The 20,464-nt window shown below is 35.8% G+C and overlaps 1 protein-coding gene across 1 annotated transcript in view; it reads right to left on the bottom strand.

Annotated features, from left to right (window-relative positions):
* Window positions 1–20,464, bottom strand: part of ADAMTS6 (ADAM metallopeptidase with thrombospondin type 1 motif 6) — a 344,308-nt gene that overhangs the window by 117,105 nt on the left and 206,739 nt on the right. The window contains exon 12 of the mRNA XM_017877113.1: window positions 5,810–5,917. Coding sequence (XP_017732602.1) covers window positions 5,810–5,917 — 108 coding nt within the window. The remainder of the gene's footprint in view (window positions 1–5,809; window positions 5,918–20,464) is intronic.

The raw sequence follows: 20,464 nt of genomic DNA, 5'->3' as shown, positions 1-20,464 counted from the left end.
AAAAAAAAAAAAAAAAAAAAAAAAAGAAACACTACTTATTATTAAACAACATATCTTGCTATTATACTACTAAATACTATGATCTACATCAGGGGACTTCATTTAAGAAAGATATATTTTAAATCAAACAACTTAACTTTGAAAATTTGTCACATTTCCGCAAAGGAAAACTTCAAGATAAGTATATGCAGTATTTAGAAAAAAAAATTTTTTTATATGTGATTATGTTGTATCTTGTAATAGCCAGTACTGGGTCCAGGCAGCATCTGGAATAAGAGACCTCTAAGGAAATTCTAAGATTTTGCAGGAAGTAATACTAGTGATTCAGTATAGAACATTCTTCCCAAGTCAGAAGAGCTGAGTGTTGGAGCACAGCACTATTAAAAGCCTTATCTTTCCACTGTGCAGGTGCAGGAATGCTAAAGCTACATTTCAGCCCAAATTCTAAATCAGAATTTGTCATCCCATACTATTTAAATTTCTACAGCAATTGGAAGAACTATTCTTTCTTCACTTCCTGTGTTTATAGTTTGGGACCCAGTCAAAACATACTGTATTCTACCCTAAGTAAATTAAGATCTAAGGCTGCAAATGTCCTATTATATATCCAGTGCTTTAGAAGGGCATTTAATAATCCTATTCTAATCCAGCTGTATGTTTCCTATGCAAAGATATTAGGAATCAATGTCACTTACATGTAAACCCAAATGCCGGGCTATATCTCTAACTGGGGCTTGCAGAATCATTAAATCAATCTATTGGCCATAAGCCAGTATTTGAAGCCTTCTTTGTGGTCACCAACAGGGATTACAAGGATTGGGTTTTGATTATCCTTAATATCCTGTTCAGTAACAATGCCAACACTACTATCAAAGGTTTTACAATCTAAATCCTTATTTACTATTTCACTAATTATGGCATCGCTCTGATTCCTGTCCAAAGGGCTATTGCTGATGCTGTATCCAAGGAAAGTTCTCTGGCTGAAAGTTGTATTAATTGATTTGTAGGAGACTGACCCATGGACACACAGTACCAGCGCACCGTCTGGGCTCATCAAATTTCCTCCTTTGGTTAATGCTACTGTCCCTGAGCACATCCATTCAGACCATATGGTTCTTATTCAATCCTTGAATGGCTTATTCAGGCGAACATCCAATGGCTGTAATAGCGATGTCAGACCCCCCAGGACTCACGCAAAGATCAATTTTTAATTTTTTGGCCATATTTCTTACTCCATCTGTTAAATGTGCATGGAACAGTTCCCATACTTACATGGAACATTTGTGGAACTGCGTCCCTGGGCAGGGATCCCATATCTTTTGCAGCCAGAGTTTGACGAGATCATCATGGATTCAATCCTTTGGATATGTCTATGCTATCACTTGAGCAGTATTTCTACCCCCTCCCTTTTTAAAATAGATTTATTCAGAAAACTAGGAGCAGCTTTGGTTTTATTCTCCTGGCTAGACCATGTATAGGTTCTTTCTTATTCCTTCTGGTGAGAGTAGTTTCGAAACTCAGAGTTAAGATCAGAGGTTGTGAATATTTCATCCATTTCTCAGAGACACACAAACTCATGCTTACACTCTCTACTGTCAGCTAAGGCAGTCTGCCAAAGAATTTTCTGCCCACCATCATCTCAGGTTGGCAAATAATAACAAAAAGTATTGATGATACGCATTAGTAATATGTTAGCACGTTCCCTCTGAGGAGGCCCGCAAAAAGCTCACTGAAATATTATCTAATTCTATCCTCATAATATCTCTATGAAATATATAGAAATTGGTTGCCTCTCATTTTAGAGATACATTATTTTACCAATTGTCACACAATCATTTATGCTTAGCTCAATGTTCTACTGACATTGTTTTCTTATTGTGGTTCCTAAAACAAGATACTGTTTACAGGTAGAAAATGAAAAATCTATTTAGTATTAAAGGGTGACATACGTTGTCACCACCTAGATTAGGCTTAGTGACCCACTTGATTCCTGTGACAACGAAAAATTGCTTTTTAACTTTGCAAAATTTCTCATGTGAAGATAAAGTAAAATTAGAGTCAGTATAGAGAGGCAAAGATTTCAACTCTGAAATTAGAAAGACCTGGGCTGAAGTGTCAGCTATGCCATTAAATTACTGTGAAATTTGGGGCTAGTAAGTCTTATTTTTCTCCTCTGTAAAATGGAGTTAAAACTGTACCTACCTCATAGGTTTTTTCTTAATATTAAACAGAAGAATGATTGTAAAGCACTTAGCAATATGTGCCAGGAATAGTGTAAGTACATTTTTTTTTTTTTTTTGAGACGGAGTCTCGCTCTGTTGCCCAGGCTAGAGTGCAATGGAGTGCAATCTTGGCTCACTGCAACCTCCAACTCCTGGGTTCAAGTGATTCTCCTGTCTCAGTGTCCTGAGTAGCTGGGACTGCAGGTGCCTGCCACCATGCCCGGCTAATTTTTGTATTTTCAGTAGAGACAGGGTTTCACCATGTTGGCCAGGCTAGTCTCAAACTCCTGACCGAAGGTGATCCGTCCGCCTAAGCCTCCCAAAGTGCTGGGATTGTAGGCTTAAGCCACCATGCCCGGCCGTAAGTACTTCTTAAATATTCATCATCTTTGTCATTATTGTTACTGGGATGTCAATTATTTTTAGATGGCACGTATACAAACTAACCACAGAAAGTTGACCAGATTAATTGAAAATTCCACTTTAATTTTGTCCCTAGCTCTTTGCAGGGCTGTTTTGCTTTGGGTCAAAATTCTGAGGTCTGGTTTATTTTCCAAATATTATAGCCCTAAGGGCAAAATCTCCTTTTGGCAACAGTAAATATGCTTCCTTCTTAAGGAGAAAAAAATAACAAAATTAACAACAAAATTCATACAAGACATAACATGGTCAATACAGTTAGTAAAATATAAAAAATAAAGAAGTGTTTGGATCACATGTCTAGTTGTTTTTTGTTTGTTTTTTCTTAAAAATGCAGGCTGATTTAGTTTTCTGAAAGCTTCTTCATAAGTTCAAAGTTAATGGTAAGGTTATTCTGAGGGCCATCTACTACTCTATCCTTTTCCTTTCTAGGAGTCTGCATTTGTATTTTTTTTCATTCATTTATTCATTCTTTTTAAGACTTATTAGTGTTATTCCTAAAACTTTACCTATCTTCCAGGTCTCTGGAAAAACAACAAAGATTTGTTTTGTAGATTAGTTTTAGATAGTGATATCCACTATATTGGCCTTGTGATAGTACACTCTTACATTATGAATATAAATGACCCCTTGACATATACATTTTGCCATACTTATAAAGTTTTTAAATAGTTTTTCATGGAGGCCATGGCTTTGGAGGTATGTCAGAAGCTGACAAAGGTCCAAAGACAGGGTAAAGGGCAGGCAAGGGGTTTTTTAAACCACAGCATTTCCATTTTTTCAAATGTATATATATTAGAATTCTATAGACTTCCTTTATGGATCAAAAAGTTGATGACTAACCTAGATTAAGAATTTGAATCTTTAGAAATCAAATATATTTTGCCCCATTTTATTCACTTTCTCTTGTTTGTGATCATTCTTATTTGTGCTTAGAAGTAATTATATTTGGCCAGGCACAATGGCTCACACCTGTAATCCCAGCACTTTGGGAAGCTGAGGTGGGCGGATCATGAGGTCAGGAGATCGAGACCAGCCTGGCCAACGTGGTGAAACCCCATCTCTACTAAAAATACAAAAATTAGCTGGGCATGGTGGTGTGTGCCTGTAATCCCAGGTACTCAGATAGGAGAATCGCTTAAACCCGGGAGGTGAAGGTTGCAGTGAGCCGAGATCGTGCCACTGCTCTCCAGCCTGGTGACAGAGCTAGACTCTATTGAAAAGAAAAAGAAGTAGTTACATTTCCCCTCTATTTGCTTATTGAAATTTAAATTCAATTTAAATTCAATACTGTTAGGTTTAAAATTGTCTGAGAGTATTTCTAGTTATCCTTCAAATTGTAATTTCCAAGAAATATATCATCTCTACCATATATATGCACATATATGCTATAAGATATGACATTTGAGGGCTCTGCTATTAAGCACAAATGATTGGTATTAAATATGTATTTACAGTATAATTTATTGGTGGAGCTGAGCTATTTGTTCTCAGATAGCCACTACTAGTGGTTTACTGTGGACCATGAACTTGATCACGAGAATAATAATAAATCAATGGTAAATAAAGAAATAGATTCTCCCTGTGACTCTCCCTCTTTATGGTTGTGTATTTCTTCTAAGTAGAGATTGAGGTAAATTGACAAGAATTATTGGTTCCAAAATAAATATAGATTGTTGTTTCAAGAATGCAATTCCTAATATTTTCTATTACTTCAGTGAAAAAAAGTAGAAGGAATTTTGGTAGTGCTTGAATTTCTTTGTATTTTATTGGCTACTTACAATATCTAAAAAAGATTCTAAATCCTTTTTAAATTACCCTATCAATTTATATATTTAGCATAATTTACCAACATTTCCAAATTTAGCATGGAAAAGCCATCAACATGGCACTAGGTGATGGGTCCTGAATGAAGCCGTCAGCAAGGATTAATAAACTGTGACAGCTGCCCAAAAGCTTTCATTCTTTTTTATTTAAACATCAGATTGCAAGCTGAAACTCAGTGTAATCCTTGTTGAAACTAACCCAGCTAACATGGAAGAAGTCAGAACTGAGAACAGATGACAGTGATAGTTATTACAAATTCAGTCTATAGAAATAAACTCTAGAATTTAAATTTACATAAAGAGCAATTCCTAGAAAATTTTAAGAGTAGTACACAAACTGCTACTATCTGTTTCAACAATTGCTGTTGTTGTTTCTTTTTTTAGAGACAGAGTCTCTCACTTTGTTGCATAGGATGGACTCGAACTTCTAGGCTTGAGTGATCCTCCCACCTGAGCTTCCCACTTAGCTGGGACTGCAGGGGTGGGCCACTGTGCCAAGCATGTTTAAACAAGTCTTAATAATTATATTTTTGAAAACTAGATTGATGAAACAAATTATTTGCTCTAATTTCTATGGTCAATTAATTATTTATTATTTTTCTACTAGTCCCTTCTCTCATACTGCAATCTAAAAGTGACTTTAAACGGGGTGTAGTGGCTCATGCCTATAGTACCAGCACTTTGGGAGGCTGAGGTGGGCAGATAGCTTGAGCCCAAGAGTTTGCGAACAGCCTGGGCAACACGGCGAAACTCCGTCTCTACCCAAAAATACAAAAATTAGCTGGGCGTGGTGGTGTGTACCTGTAGTCCCAGCTACTTAGGAGGCTGAGGTGGGAGGATCGCTTGAGCCCCAGAGGCGGAAGTTGCAGTGAGCTGAGATCACACCACTGCACAACAGCCTGAGCAACCAAATGAGACTCTGTCTCAAAAAAAAAAAAAAAGTGACTTTAGTAATACTATAGTTATAAAGTCTACTTCTGCGTTGCATAATTTTCCGGGGAATTATTTACCAGAAAAACTAGACTATGTCATATAAGTAAATAGACTATATTACATAACAAAAAGATTGCTGTTGCATTACATTACTTTTGGTACAAATGTAACATACATACAGCAACAGAAATGTGAAACTGACATAAAAGATAGTTACCAACTGTAATTTCCTAAATAATGCATATTTGCAGCTACCAAGGTATGACAATTAACCTATTGTTCTAGGAATTAATTATTTTTAAGTAGATTTTAAATGAATATATAAGACTTTCTAGTGGTTGAATGTCAGCACCAGCAATTTATCACTTTTGTATACATGTCAAACAGGTAGTAAATCATTGAGCTTACCCCTTTTTCAATATTCCCAGTTTGACACAGTGTCCCCTCAGCTGCTGGAATACTGTTGGTGACACAGCGGTTGCTTTTGCTGAGGCACCAGAGCTCTCTACACACTTCCTAGGAAAGAAGGCAAAAGCAAGTTGATCAGAAATAGAGTCATGTCCAGTTCTTCCATAAAATACACTTAGAGTCACTCTGCATTACTTTTAAAAGAGACCCCTAGGTACCTTTTGCTGCTGAAGCATCAGAGATGAGGATTTTGGAGGAGGTTTTTATGAAACATCTTGCAGTATCATTTAAATATTTGTCTTTATAATTCTTATTTTAGCAGATAAAGTATATCTTAGTTTTTAATATTAGTTAGGATCTTTTTACAATAGTGTATAGAAATTTCATTAATATAGATGAGTAGGGAGAAAACAATGACTATGTAGAAAGGAAATGTGTGTTTTTTACACTCAAAATATATAATAATACAAACTTACCAATTACTAATAAAGAGATTCCAGGAAAATGACTTCTTAGATCTACCATAATATTCAAATGAAGACAATTTTAAAACAGGAAAATAGACCATGGAATGGATAGGAATTTAATGTAGGAATTTTTTAAATTTTGAAGTATATTTTGGAGTAATTTTTAACATTCATATATGCCTAAGTACAATCTAGCAACGTTATTTTCAGTACATCAATATAGCCTACCTCCATGGAAAAGAAACTTGGTTTTGAACAAACGCTGCTGTTTATAGAATGTTTTGGGTATGCTGTGTGGAGTTGTCTTGTTTCCTTTCTTATGATTTTCCATTATGCTACCTCAGCATAGGAAAATTACAACACTTATTCTAAAATTGACAATATAAAATACTTTTTTGTTAATACCGTATTAACATATCAGATTTTAAAACAAGCTGTCCAATATTATTCCTATATAACGCATTTCAACAGCCCCCAAAAAGCTTACTTTTGAAGAAAGTACTCAAATTTTCAGTTTTTTAAATATATAATCACCAACTAGCATCATTACCAATGTTACAAGTTTTTAATTTAAGCTAAAACAACCTAGTATAATATATATTTATAATAAAATATGATTATCTGAAATGCAAAAGTAAACTAACATGACATTTAATCCTTTTGCTTTTATTCCTCAACTGATCTTTTAACTTTCAAAACAAGAACTCACGTTACAAACCCAATCAGAATTAAGGCAATGAAATAGCAATGTCACTAGTTAACCGGTCCTACAAATGGAAGTGCCCCACAGAGTATAACGAATTGAGGGGATCTCTTTGGGTTCCTCTTTAGGGTGCCTCCTACCAGGCAGAGAGGAGACATATAGTGTCTATTAAGGGGTTTTTTTGTTTTTGTTTTTTTTTTGAGACAGACTCGCTGCGTCACCCAGGCTGGAGTGCAGTGTCACTGCAACCTCCGCCTCCAGAGTTCAAGCGATTCTCTTGCCTCGGCCTCCCAAGTAGCTGGGACTACAGGCGCCCGCCACCATGCCCAGCTAATTTTTGTATTTTTAGTACAGACAGGGTTTCACTATGTTGGCCAGGCTGGTCTTGAACTCCTGACCTCGTGATCTGCCTCCCTTGGCCTCCCAAAGTGCTGGGATTACAGGCGTGAGCCACCGTGCCTGGTTCTAGTAGGCTTTTCAATACCTAAAAATGTTTAAACTCCATTTGGAGAACTAGTGGCCTACAGAGAGAGAAAACATTAGAAAAGAAGATCATGGGCCAGGCGCAGTGGCTCACGCCTGTATTCCCAGAATTTAGGAGGTCGAGGTGGGAAGATTGCTTGAGCCCAGGAGTTAGAGGTTGCAGTGAACTGTGATTGCACCATTGCACTCCAGCCTGGATGACAGAATGAGGCTCTGTGTCAAAAAAAAAAAAAAAAAAAAAGGAAAAGAGAGAGAATAAAATAAAATAAACAAGAAGAATATGTTTTTTTAGTTTATATTTCTTAATATTTTCTTGTAGTTTAATATTTATAAAGCAGTAGGAGTAACATTTAAGGGCTTTGAAATATTGCTCCATGTATCAAAATCTATCCAAATTCAAGGAAAATGTGTCCGTAAAATAGAGAAGCATTAATAGAGATTAATATAGATTATGAAAAAATTTCAGGCCGGGTGCGGTGGCTCACGCCTCTAATCCCAGCACTTTGGGAGGCTGAGGCGGGCGGATCTCGAGGTCAGGAGATCGAGACCATCCTGGCTAACAGTGAAACCCCGTCTCTACTAAAAATGCAAAAAAATTAGCCAGGCGTAGTGGCAGGCACCTGTAGTCCCAGCTACTCGGGAGACTGAGGCCGGAGAATGGCGTGAACCCGGGAGGCGGAACTTGCAGTGAGCCGAGATCACGCCATTGCACGCCAGCCTGGGCGACAGAGCGAGACTCCGCCTCAACAACAACAAAATTTCATCCATAGTCCTAGATGATACTCCTGATCTTTTGTGATCTTTATTAGGTTGCATTCTTACTTTAGACAAAGGTAAAAGAAGCCTAAAGTTTACTTCAGACGAAACTTAGCAATGAAAGTTCCAGTATTGAAAAGGACAATACTTATCGCATCTATCAGGAAAACATACTATTTAGTCAGGTTACAGAAACTTTATTTTCCAAAAGTGCCTTGAAAATCTCTACCCAAAGTAGCAGGTGCTTAAGATACTTTTTTCAAAACCTTAATCTCAAAGTTCACAATAGAGCCCTCTTACCTTTTAGAGAATGATGCATTTTGAAAACTAGATCCCCACTTCTAATGCATTTTGTTACCTTGGTGGACTCTTGGGGATTCAAATTTCATTACCACATTAACTTCTCAGAAATCACTGTTTAAAGTATGGGAGTGGAATTCTATGTTGAGGAACACTCCCAAAATGTAGAACTAGTCATGGAGAAGGCTCTGAAGAGTTTTCAGATAGCTCTAGAAATTGGAATCTCAACTTGAATAAGAAAGATACTGATGGCCAATTTAGGAATGTTTCCCAAGATTTTTTACTTTTTTTTTTTAAAAGGATAATCTCTTGAAAGATAAAAAGAAAATTTCATTTCATACAAAGTAAACAAGAAGTACAGTTCCTGAATGAACTTGAGATCAATTCCACACTTAACAGAAATACACTTCTTTCTCTAAACTGCTAAATCCTAGAACATGGATGATATATTTGCATAGGTATGTCAGTTTCATTTGCACATGCACATTACTTGCTGAATAAGCAGCCTAACATAGGCTCCAGGCTCTAATGAAGTTAAATGCATGCTGAAATTGTTTGCCTCTTGGGGAATTTGCATGGCAACCATCATAGTAGGCAGATTTCCCTAAATAAAATATAGGAGGTGTTGAAGTATAGTGAGAAAGAATGATTTTCTTTTTTTCTCTCTCTCTCTCTTTTTTTTTTACTATCCACCAGCTTAGCTCTAGTTCTCTTTCACATACTCATGAATCCTGATAGAAGTTAAGATTTATTAAGATTAGTTTCATAACCTCTGTGAATTAACAAATCAGTGCCTGCGTGTTAGAATCCCCTTGACAATCCTAAATTTTGTTTTGGGAAGACTCTGTAGGGGAAATTCGGGTCTGTGTGCTTGCTCTTGCGTTTAAGGAAGGAGAGAGAAGTTTCCCACAGTCCCCACTAAAGGACATTTCCGTTATATGACACTGGAAATTTGAATTGGAATCTCTAATGTTATGGGGTCAACTTCTAATCAGTTAGGAGGAATGCCTGGCAATACAAAAGTAATAGCATTTTCCCAACTCATTCAAGAATATTTACCAAGAATCTGCTATGCACCAGGTATTATGTTGGTTTTATAAAAAAATAATAATCACTTAGAATTCACAGGCACTTCAGAGGAAAAGGTAGGTTATAGTCAGACATGTAGCCCAAATGGCACGGATTGGTATTGCTCTATGATAAAATTTTTAATATTCTTTGACAAAAGTAGAAGGATGATGTCAATGTGAACAGGTGCTTGTTTAGTTTTGAGGTCTCACTGCAACCTCGAACTCCTGGGCTCAAGAGATCCTCCTGCTTTGGCTTTCCAAAGTGTTGGGATTACAGGTGTTAGCCACCATACCAAGCCTGGACAGTTTTTTTTTTTTTCCCCATAAAACTAATTTTTTTTATTTTAATGGACTGTCCTTATTTGTTAAGTTGTAATCTTTTTATTTTATTGGTGTTACAGTAGACTGTAAAATTCCCAAGGGCAGGGTCTGTATGCTTATGGCAGGCTTTGCAAAATGTTCCTTCCTGGCAAAATTAAGAATTGGCATCTCTATCCTTGTCTGCTAGTTTTTAGAGGGAAATTTTCCTTGCCTACAAACGTCTGAAAGTTTCTGAATGACCCGCTGCCCAAGACTTTTTAAAAAATTTTTTATTTCAGTAACGCTTGGGGTACAAGTGGTTTTTTGTTACATGGATGAATTATATTGTGGTGAATTTTGAGATTTTAGTGCACCTCTCACCTGAGCAGTGTACACTGCACCTAATGTGTAGTTTATCTCTAGACCCCTCCCACCCTCCCCCTTGAGTCTCTAAAGTCCATTATATCACTCTGTATGCCTCTGTATATTCATAGCTTAGCTCCCACTTATAAGTGAGAACATACAATGTTTGGTTTTCCACTCCTGTGTTACTTCACTTAGAATAATGGCCTCCAGCTCCATCCAAGTTGCCGCAAAAGACATACTTTGATCTTTTAATGGCTAAGTAGTATTCCACAAGATGTATATACCACAGTTTCTTTATCCACTCATTAGTCAATGGGCACTTAGGTTGGTTCCACATCTTTGCAATTGTGAATTGTGCTGCTATAAATATACGTGTGCAAGAGTCTTTTCCATATAATGACTTATTTTCCTTTGGGTAGATACCCAGTAGTGGGATTGCTAGATCGAATGGCAGACCTACTTTTAACTCTTTAAGGAATCTCCTTTATGTTTTCCATTGAGGTACTAATTTACATTTCCATCAGCAGTGTGTAAGTGTTCCCTTTGCCTCACATCCATGCCAACATCTATTGTTTTTTTGACTTGTTAATAATGGCAATTCTTGCAGGAGTAAGGTGGTATCTCACTGTGGTTTTAATTTGCATTTCCCTGATGTTTAGTGATGTTGAGCATTTTTTCCATTGCCCAACACTTGATAATCAGTTTGTTTAGTTGTATCTGTGTGTTTTGTTTACCAGTGCTTTTAATGCCAATTTCTTCTTATATCTTGCCACTATCTTCTGAATCCAATTTCTTTCTTTTTGACATACATCCATTAGCAGTTAATTTAGTAAGGGACACTTTTCTTATTTTCTGAACATCTTAATTGTATTCTCATTTTTAATGATATTTAAATTGAATATAGTAGGCTGACATTTATCTTACCTTAGCATTTGAAGGTGTTAAAATTCATTGCCATTTGACTTCTGTGGAGGCTGATGAAAAGTCACTTGTCAGTCTAACTGCTGTTTCTTCTTTACAGTCTTGTTTTTTTGAAACAGGGTCTCACTCTGTAGCCCAGGCTGAAGGGTAGTAGTGTGAACACTGCTCACTGCAGCCTTGACTTCCCAGGCTTAAGTGATTCTTCCACCTCATTCCCCCAAAGTAGCTGGGACTACAAGCACATGCCACCACGCTCAGCTAATTTTTGTATTTTTTGGTAGACACAGAGCTTTGCCATGTTGCTCAAGCTGGTCTTGAACTCTTGTGCTCAAGGAATCTTCCTGCCTCAGTCTCTCAAAACACTGGGATAACAGACATGAGCCACCGCAACGGACCTTTATAGTCTCTCTTGTTGCTTTCAATATTTTTTCTGCCTGCTTTAGGACCATTTCATCACCGTATCTTTTTTTTTTTTTTTTTTTTTGAGACAAAGTCTCGTTCTGTTGCCCAGGCTGGAGTGCAGTGGTGCCATCTTGTCTCAATGCAACCCCTGCCTCCTGGGTTCAAGTGATTCTCCTGCTTCAGCCTCCTGAGTAGCTGGGATTATAGGCACCTGCCACCACGCCTGGCTAATTTTTGTATTTTTAGTAGAGACGGGGTTTCACCATGATGACCAAGCTGGTCTTGAGCTCCTGACCTCAAGTGATCCAGCTGCCTTGGCCTCCCAAAGTGCTAGGATTACAGGCGTGAGTTACTTTGCCTGGGCTTCATTACTGTATCTAAGTGTTCTTTTTATTTACCTACTTGAGATTCATGCTCTAATTTCTATGTCTTTCTTTGATTCTAAAAAACTATTAGTTATTATCTCTTTTAATGTGTATCTTTCCTATTTTTTCTTCTAAAGCTCCTATTCAACTTACATTAGACCTTCTCATTTCAATCACCTATTTCTTAACCTGTCTTCGATATTTCCATATCTTTTTGTCTTGGGTCATTAATTTTCCTAACTTGTCAACTTCATGGTGGATTGTTTCCTTGTGTTGTATTTTTGTATTCAAGATAATCTTCAGTGAACATTACTTTTTCTTTGTGTATTCTGTGCCTCTTGAATTGTAGAAGTGCATCTTCATTTATTTCTATCACACATCCCAAGGTTTTCACTGAATCGATTTGTCATGTTGATTTATTTGGTCAGCACCATGTAGACTGTATACGGTTTTACTTTCCTCTTATGTGAGGCACAAGCCTGGGGATTCAGTTTCTTATGGGTGCCATTTTTTGCCTCATTAAAGCATTTGCACAGTTAAATCTCTGCTGGCATTTGTTCCCAGCATCCCAATCAGCTGATCCTTTGCAGCCTTAATCTCTGTGGTTTGTAATGCTTCCTTCTTAGAGACATTGGCTTTGGAGGACATTTGCCTCCAATAGAGACCACTTTCATAAAAATTAAGAATTGGATCCAGACTTTAGCTTTATCAATCATCTTTTAAACTATAACAGAAATGATACAAATGATGTGTATCTTCACAGTTTCTTCATCTGCCCTCATGGCTGCAATAGAAAGCTTAGTATTCTGGAAATAAAGCCACTAAGTAAACCACCATGTCCAATTAAAAAAAGACCTTTCTGTAGGCCTAAGAGTCTTTAATGCTATAGACTATTTCTTTAAATATGAGAAAGCTTGCCTGATAACTTCAAATCATTAATATACTAGGAAACAATCACACATGAAAAAAACAAGGCTCATGCATTATACTGGCTTCATTCCTCAGTTGTTCCTATGTCCCTTCTTATCACATGTTGTAGCTAAACGAACTAAATTTAGTTGAGTTTATTAGTTTTATTTTATCTAGCATTTTTGTTTTCATACCTGAAGGAATGATTGTGTTTACTGTTTGTCCTGTTGTTGAAACTGGAACTATTTTCCTGCAGTTTAGAAAGTCAATTTTATAAATGACTGGGGAAAAAAATGTGCAGGTCAACCTAGAAAAGAAGTCAGTTCAATCAATGCGTAAAAGCTAGAGGCAGCAGATTTCAGTTCTATATATAGAAGAATCTTCCAAAAGTCAGAGTGAACCATGATGAACTAAAACTGAATCCCTATCACTGTAGATACTTCAGCACATATTTCATGATCACTTAGCAGGGATGTTGTAGGCAGGAATAATAGAAAGGAACTAATGTTTGTTTTCAGGGCATACTATCAACTACTATGCCAGGCATATTCATATTTATGTCTCATTTATTCATCATGGTAATCTCTTTAGAAAATGTGAGAAACTTTAGGTTCAGAAAAATTTAGCAATTTGTTTCAATTCTAACTAGATATAGATTTGAATCAGCTCTGTTCGATAATCAGTGTCCAAGATAATCACCACACACCTAAGTTACTTTTCCATTTCTCTTAAATGTAATAGAACTGAATAATGGCACTGGCCAATTAAGGCTGATTAGTAATGGTTTGCTTTTGTATTCCAATAAAATATAAAACCTCACTAAACTTAATACCCTCCTATTTTTTACTTTGATTTTAACGGCCAATATCTCCAAATTATAACTAGTATGTACTAATTTATAACATATTCACTCAGTATATGAGTTTAGGAATCAACTTACGCATTATTATTACTGGGACTTCTAAATGTAATATCAACACTTCTGTGTGGATTTTAAAAATATACTGTTAACATATTTCACAAAAGTGTTTCATGGTCTTCCAAGAAACAAGACATTTAAAATACTCCTACTTATTTAAAATTTTAGTATCAATTCACAGATTTTCGGTTTACTTGAGTTTTGAAATGAACAACACTATTTGCAAGTATTAATAATAATTTAAAATATTAACAAATATAAGTGGATAATAAAAGTATATTTAGAAAACAGAGTTTTATAGTAATCATCTAATGTAAAATAACTTACCTGATATGCAGAAAATAACCTTGTAAAGAACTAAACCAGGGCTTTTNCGCATTATTATTACTGGGACTTCTAAATGTAATATCAACACTTCTGTGTGGATTTTAAAAATATACTGTTAACATATTTCACAAAAGTGTTTCATGGTCTTCCAAGAAACAAGACATTTAAAAATACTCCTACTTATTTAAAATTTTAGTATCAATTCACAGATTTTCGGTTTACTTGAGTTTTGAAATGAACAACACTATTTGCAAGTATTAATAATAATTTAAAATATTAACAAATATAAGTGGATAATAAAAGTATATTTAGAAAACAGAGTTTTATAGTAATCATCTAATGTAAAATAACTTACCTGATATGCAGAAAATAACCTTGTAAAGAACTAAACCAGGGCTTTTTTGATAATAGAATGATTATTTCACAAAGACTCTTTATAATTTCTAAAAAATGTTAGAATTACCTTTTCTAATGTTTTCATTATTTTTAAGAAACTATGTATGTTAAAGCAGACTAAAAAATGGGAAGAGAAAGTCTTCTATTTACCGAGGAAAATTAAAATGAGCAGCTTACACAAGGGGAGGAGGTGACATCATAAAAGCACAAAATCATTTTATAATTATTATGTCATTAAGGAAAGCAGTATGTGAAGAGAAAATGGTGTTTTTATTGTGTCAGCAAAAAAGAGTCAAACTCCGTAAAATATTTGACAAGATTTATTCTAGGTCAAATATGAGTCATCAGCGGCCCATGACAGGGCGCCAGGAGATCCTAAGAACATATGCCCAAGGTGGTCAGGCTACAGCTTGGTTTTATATGTTTAAAGGGGTGGGGAGTTCCAGGTCATAGGTGGAGCAAAAGATTTTCTGATTGGCAATTGGTTCAAAGAGTTATTATCTAAAGACCTGGAATCAATAGAAGAGAATGTCTGGGTTAGGATAAGGAATTGTGAAAACCAAGGTTCGTATTATGCAGATGAAGCCTCCAGGTAAGCAGGCTTCCAAGAGAGAATAGTTTGTAAATGTTTCTTATTAGACTTAAAAAGGTTAATTCTCTGCTGGATCAGGGAAAAGACCTGGAAAGGGAAGGAGATTCTCCGCAGAAGGTGGATTCTCCCCACACGAGACAGCTCTGCAGGGCCACTTCAACATATGCCAAATAAATAGATTTTAGGGTAAAATTCTTCCATTTTTTTCAGGGCCTGCTATCCGTCATGTGATGCTATACGAGAGTCAGGTTGGAATTTGGTATCTTATTGCTACAAAGAGTCTGTTTCATCAATCTTAAGATCTCTGTTTTAATGATAATGTTGGTCAGTTGTACCTTCCAAAGAGAGGACGGCATAATGAGGTATGTCTGACCCCACCTTCTCATCGTGGCCTCAACTAGACTTTCAGGTTTACTTTGGAATAACCTTGGCCAAGAAGGAAGGCAGGGGTATATCAGTTGGTTGAGGAGCTTAGGATTTTATTGTTGGTTTACAGTTGCTGGCTGGCTTTAAAATTTTTTTAAAAATAAACTTTAAAGAATAAAAAAGAGACATGCGCACACTTTCGGCCCTTGGGAAACTCTAAATTCTACGCATGTTGGGTCCTTGGTTCTAAATATGAAACATCCTCTTTGTTCACATTAGCCTATCAGTAACACCTCTCAACAGCTGCTTGCAATAAAGGATCCTGAAGGGAAAGAGGGAAAGCAAAGCCCTAAAGGTCAGGAAGGAGCATCAGTGCTTAGAAAGGTTACTTATCATTTGATCTCACAAAGGAAAATTGAAAACCAACATATGGTGACCTTATGGCCTAGTTCCAGGTGTTTAGTAGCGATCTGAAGAAAGAGGATAATGTACCCTTATTTTTGCCTTAAATAGTTTAATCCTGTTATGTTACGGGTAATGAGAAATTTAAGTGCAACAGATCTTAGAAAGGCAAAAAAAAAAAAATTAAACTATAAAACCCCCTTAATCCACAAATCCCGTTTATATAACTAATCACCAACTTAAAAGTATTCAAAACTGACTAAATGGTTAAAAAAAAAAAAAAAGAAAGAAAAAACCTCTAAGAAGCAAATGCAGGGTAAAAACTAGTAATCTTTAAAGATACAAGTGATCATGGACTTATGATTTTAGCTTAGAATTTAAGAAAAAAATCAAATAAACTTCTTGTCAAGTGTATTGACAAGACACCTCTTATTACCTAAGCCCGTATCAAACGACACTGTAGAATATTTATACCACCTTAAAATCTTCAAAGAAAGTGTGATTCTATAATCTTTCTCAGTTTAACATTCCAATATTTAATAACTTGAAATTCTTCCTAATACCTAATCTACATCCTTCCAGCTGTAAAAATTAAGACAACTGTGGGATATTTTATGCTCTTGGTAGGAAAGCAGAACAATTTGTTACCAGCAATCAAACTGTAATAAGTGTTCCAAAACCAGAAAATGGTTTCGAGGCCAACATTTAGCTTTCTTTTTTACAGGCTACTCAAACTCATTTTCTCATTCCCTTATACGTACTTCTCAGTATTTCCTTGCTATCCTCTCCCAAGTTGTCTGTATCTCTTAAAAAAGTTGCATAGGTGGCCAGTGATACCCCTAAAAGACTCGTACAACTAACATACAATTATATGAAAGAATTATTCTCAATAATAATGCAATAATGACTGAATCTTATTTAATTGGTGGTGATAAAATAATAAACAAGAGGGAGTAAGCATGAGTCTGAGAGACAAAGTATGTTGTTTTTTATTATATATTCTCCAGGGGAAGGATACCCTGATCAGAGAACTCAACTATCTTGTCTCTAGCAGTTACCCTGATGTCAAAGAGCTATATTCAGGTAGGCATAGCTTGATGGCATTATTATTATAGTTATTAATTAATATATTAAGAAAATAATCTATGTACTACCCCATATTTTTATTCAATGCTTACCGAATAATTTTTCAATAATAAATTGGCCTACCAGGTAGGTTTGTTTCATTGAGAAAGTATGCAGATTTCAATAGAATTGAATGAATATAAACTATGTGACTAGATTTCTTACTATAAATTAATCCGAATTTATATCTATAGTTACTCTTTTGATCTTCATTTCTAATAATAAATCCTAAAAGTCTCTTATCACTTAAAATTTGGAACAAATACGGTACTCAACCACTTGTTGATTATTCTATCATTAATCATCTAATTGAGGTAAGTAGAAGAGAAAACTTTCAAGTTTGGTGATCTGTAAGTAAAATATAACAATGGCCACACATACATTTCCACTAGAAAGAGTCAAAATTAATGAGAAGTCTTAAAGTTATGTCATAATCTCTTTTTATAAGTTCTTTTATGTTTCCACTACAACACACTGGGATTCTGCAATCTCAAATCAAAAGTATGAAGCCCACACACCTTTACACACAAACACCTCCATTCATCTCATTTCAGAGTTATGAGCACCCTCTAGTATAAAAAGAATAAATTTATATTTACCTAGAAAAGTAAGGACATTGCTACACTGGAGAATCATTAGTGGCAGAGCTGGTTTAGTACTCTGCGTAGTGTGTGTTTGGAGGGCAAGAGAAAAGGGAAAAGAGGACATCATAGATCACTTTACAAAAGCCTTTAATTTTCTAACTTGGGTTTTCCAGATTACAGAATCAAACTTGTTTCCTAAGACATAATATGCCTTAGAAATTCTGTTATTTTCTGCGCATCTCTTGGTCTCATCCATTAAAAATACTTCAATAGTTTCTTGCTGCTTTTAAGACAAAAACTTAACATGGCCTATAAGGTGCAGTTACACTTGGCTTCTACCTTTTTCTCCTGTTTCTTCTGTGTAGTGTTTATTTGAGAGCACTGGGCACAGTGGCTTTCTCTCAGCTCTTCATATACACAGGCTCAGGGTCTTCACAACGGTGCTCTCCCCACTCTCTTCACCAGATAACTCTTCTCACTCCTTTATTTATCAAATATTTATTGAGTTCCCATATGAGCCAGGCATTGAGCTAGTCGCTATACCAATAGCCATAAATAAGTCAGGTGGAATCCTTCCCCTCATGGCAATTACACTCCCATGATAATTATCAGTTTATTCATACAACAAGTATTAACTGAGCACCTACCATGGGCCAGGCACTGTTCTAGTCACTGGGGATATAGCTGTGAATGAAACAGACAAAATATCTGCCCGCAAGAAAAATACTTTCCAGTGGGGAAAACAGTAATAAGCAAGATAAACAAGTAAAATAGATAGTATGTTAGAAATTTATAAATATTAAGGAGAAATATAAGACAAGGAAAATGATAGAAAGTCTGTGTGTGTGTGTGCATGTGGATGTACAATATTAAGTAATGTTGTTAGAAAAGGCCTCATTTACATGATCACATTTAATAAGTAACCAAATAAGCAACATGATTATGGATTTTAAAAGTGCTGTGAAAGAAATAAACAGTATAATGTGAAACAGAGTAACTGGGGAAAGCCTTTTTAATAGGGAATGATCAGACAGAAGGCCTGTCAGAAGAAAAACTGGCATTTGAGCTGAGACTGAAGAGTGAAATTGAGTCAGTATGTGTGCCTTGGAGTATCTTAACATGCTCCCCAAAGTACACAAGGTTCAGATTCTCCTAAAGCAGTACCAGCATTATCATCTATACAGAAATGTTATCATAGATGACAGAAGTTCATAGAGGAAATGAAAACATTTATTGAATGTCATGTGCCAGGTAAATAAAAGACAGTTTGCATGCTTGTCATACCCTCTTGCTATCTGAAGTTTACAAGAACAACCTGGCTGCTGTTCACTGAAAAAAAGTGCCCGAGACTGAGTAAAATCTATTAATGGTCAATTCTAGGTCATAGGTAATAGCTTATGGTGAACAGATTTTTTTTATTTAAAATATTCTGATAAAAATATGCTGTTCCATCCATCATGACACCATGTACTAGATCATCCCATTTATGGTTCAGGATATATGATCTACTGATTCTTCAGTTCTACATTTAAAATAAGCAGTAACATGTACAACACCCTATTTTGCATTTATGTGCTAACTCTTAAGTCTATGTAAACAATGACAAACTTCATAGACAATAAAAATTTCCCATAAATAAACCAAGCTATGATGTCTATAAAATTTCTTTCATTTTGTGGCCTTAGATCTATCTGTAGATGAACAATCAGCTCTTAATAATCAGTAGTAAATTATGTACTGGATATTGTTAACCTATACTGAACCATTAAGTGTACTGGAAAACAATATTTGAGATATGATTTAAGTGACAGAATAAAGAAATAAAGAGCTAAAGCTGAGGCTGAGCTTTAAATTAATCTATGCCTTTTGGGAAGCAGTCAAAAGATCACCTACGGCCCCTACATTATATAGGTTCATTAGTGACTTCCTTCCTACGTTTAAACTTATTGTTATTACCGCAATATGCTTTTTGTTAATTCAGTTTTTGTATTCTTTTCTAATAAAAGAGGAGATTAATGGAAAATGGAAGAGAAGTGAGACAACAGATTCTCCAGAGTTTTACAGGAAAGAGCTTGTTACTCTAAATTAAAGGCAAAGAAACATTTCTTGGACATACTGATACTGTTGTTTTACTTGCAATGTATTTTCATCCAGGAATTATCCAAGTCCCCTTAGAAAACTACAGCAGAGCTAGCAGATATTTTTAGATGATCTAGTAAGAATCTAGCTTTTCAGGCTACTTGTCTGTACTTGTATTTTACCTTGAAGACATCCTATCTTTTTATATAAGGTGAAAGAAAAGAAATTCGCTCAAATCCAGGACTCAGAGTTTCAGACATCTGATAACTTATGACCCTAAAAAATGACTTTAGAGAAGATCTCCTGACCACCTCCCCCCAAAAAAAGACTGGGACAAGATAGGGACTTTTAGAAGATTTTAGTAACAGACATTACCTGATAAAAATTTAATAACAAGTGTCTTGTGAAACAAAATACATCTGCTACCTTTGCTTCATTAACATAATTACTACTCCTAATAGAAAACAGAACTGACATCAATTAGGACTTTATTTATTTTACTTTGGAGTAGGTATATCACATTCTGTATTTTTAGTTTCCTCATCTATAAAATATTATATACTAATTATGATTTGTTTGTTTGTTTGTTTTTTGAGATGGAGTTTCACTCTTGTTGCCCAGGCTGGAGTGCAGTGGCACGATCTCAGCTCATTGCAACCCTCGCCTCTCGGGTTCAAGCGATTCTCCAGCCTCAGCCTCCTGAGTAGCTGGGATTACAGGCATGTGCCACCACGCCTGGCTAATTTTGTATTTTTAGTAGAGACAGGGTTTCTCCACATTGGTCAGGCTGGTCTCAAACTCCCAACCTCAGGTGATCCACCTG

Source organism: Rhinopithecus bieti, unplaced genomic scaffold (genome assembly GCF_001698545.2).
Source record: "Rhinopithecus bieti isolate Rb0 unplaced genomic scaffold, ASM169854v2 scaffold_10181, whole genome shotgun sequence".
In the NCBI taxonomy this organism is placed as follows: Eukaryota; Metazoa; Chordata; class Mammalia; order Primates; family Cercopithecidae; genus Rhinopithecus; species Rhinopithecus bieti.
This window is presented reverse-complemented; position numbering and strand designations above follow the sequence as displayed.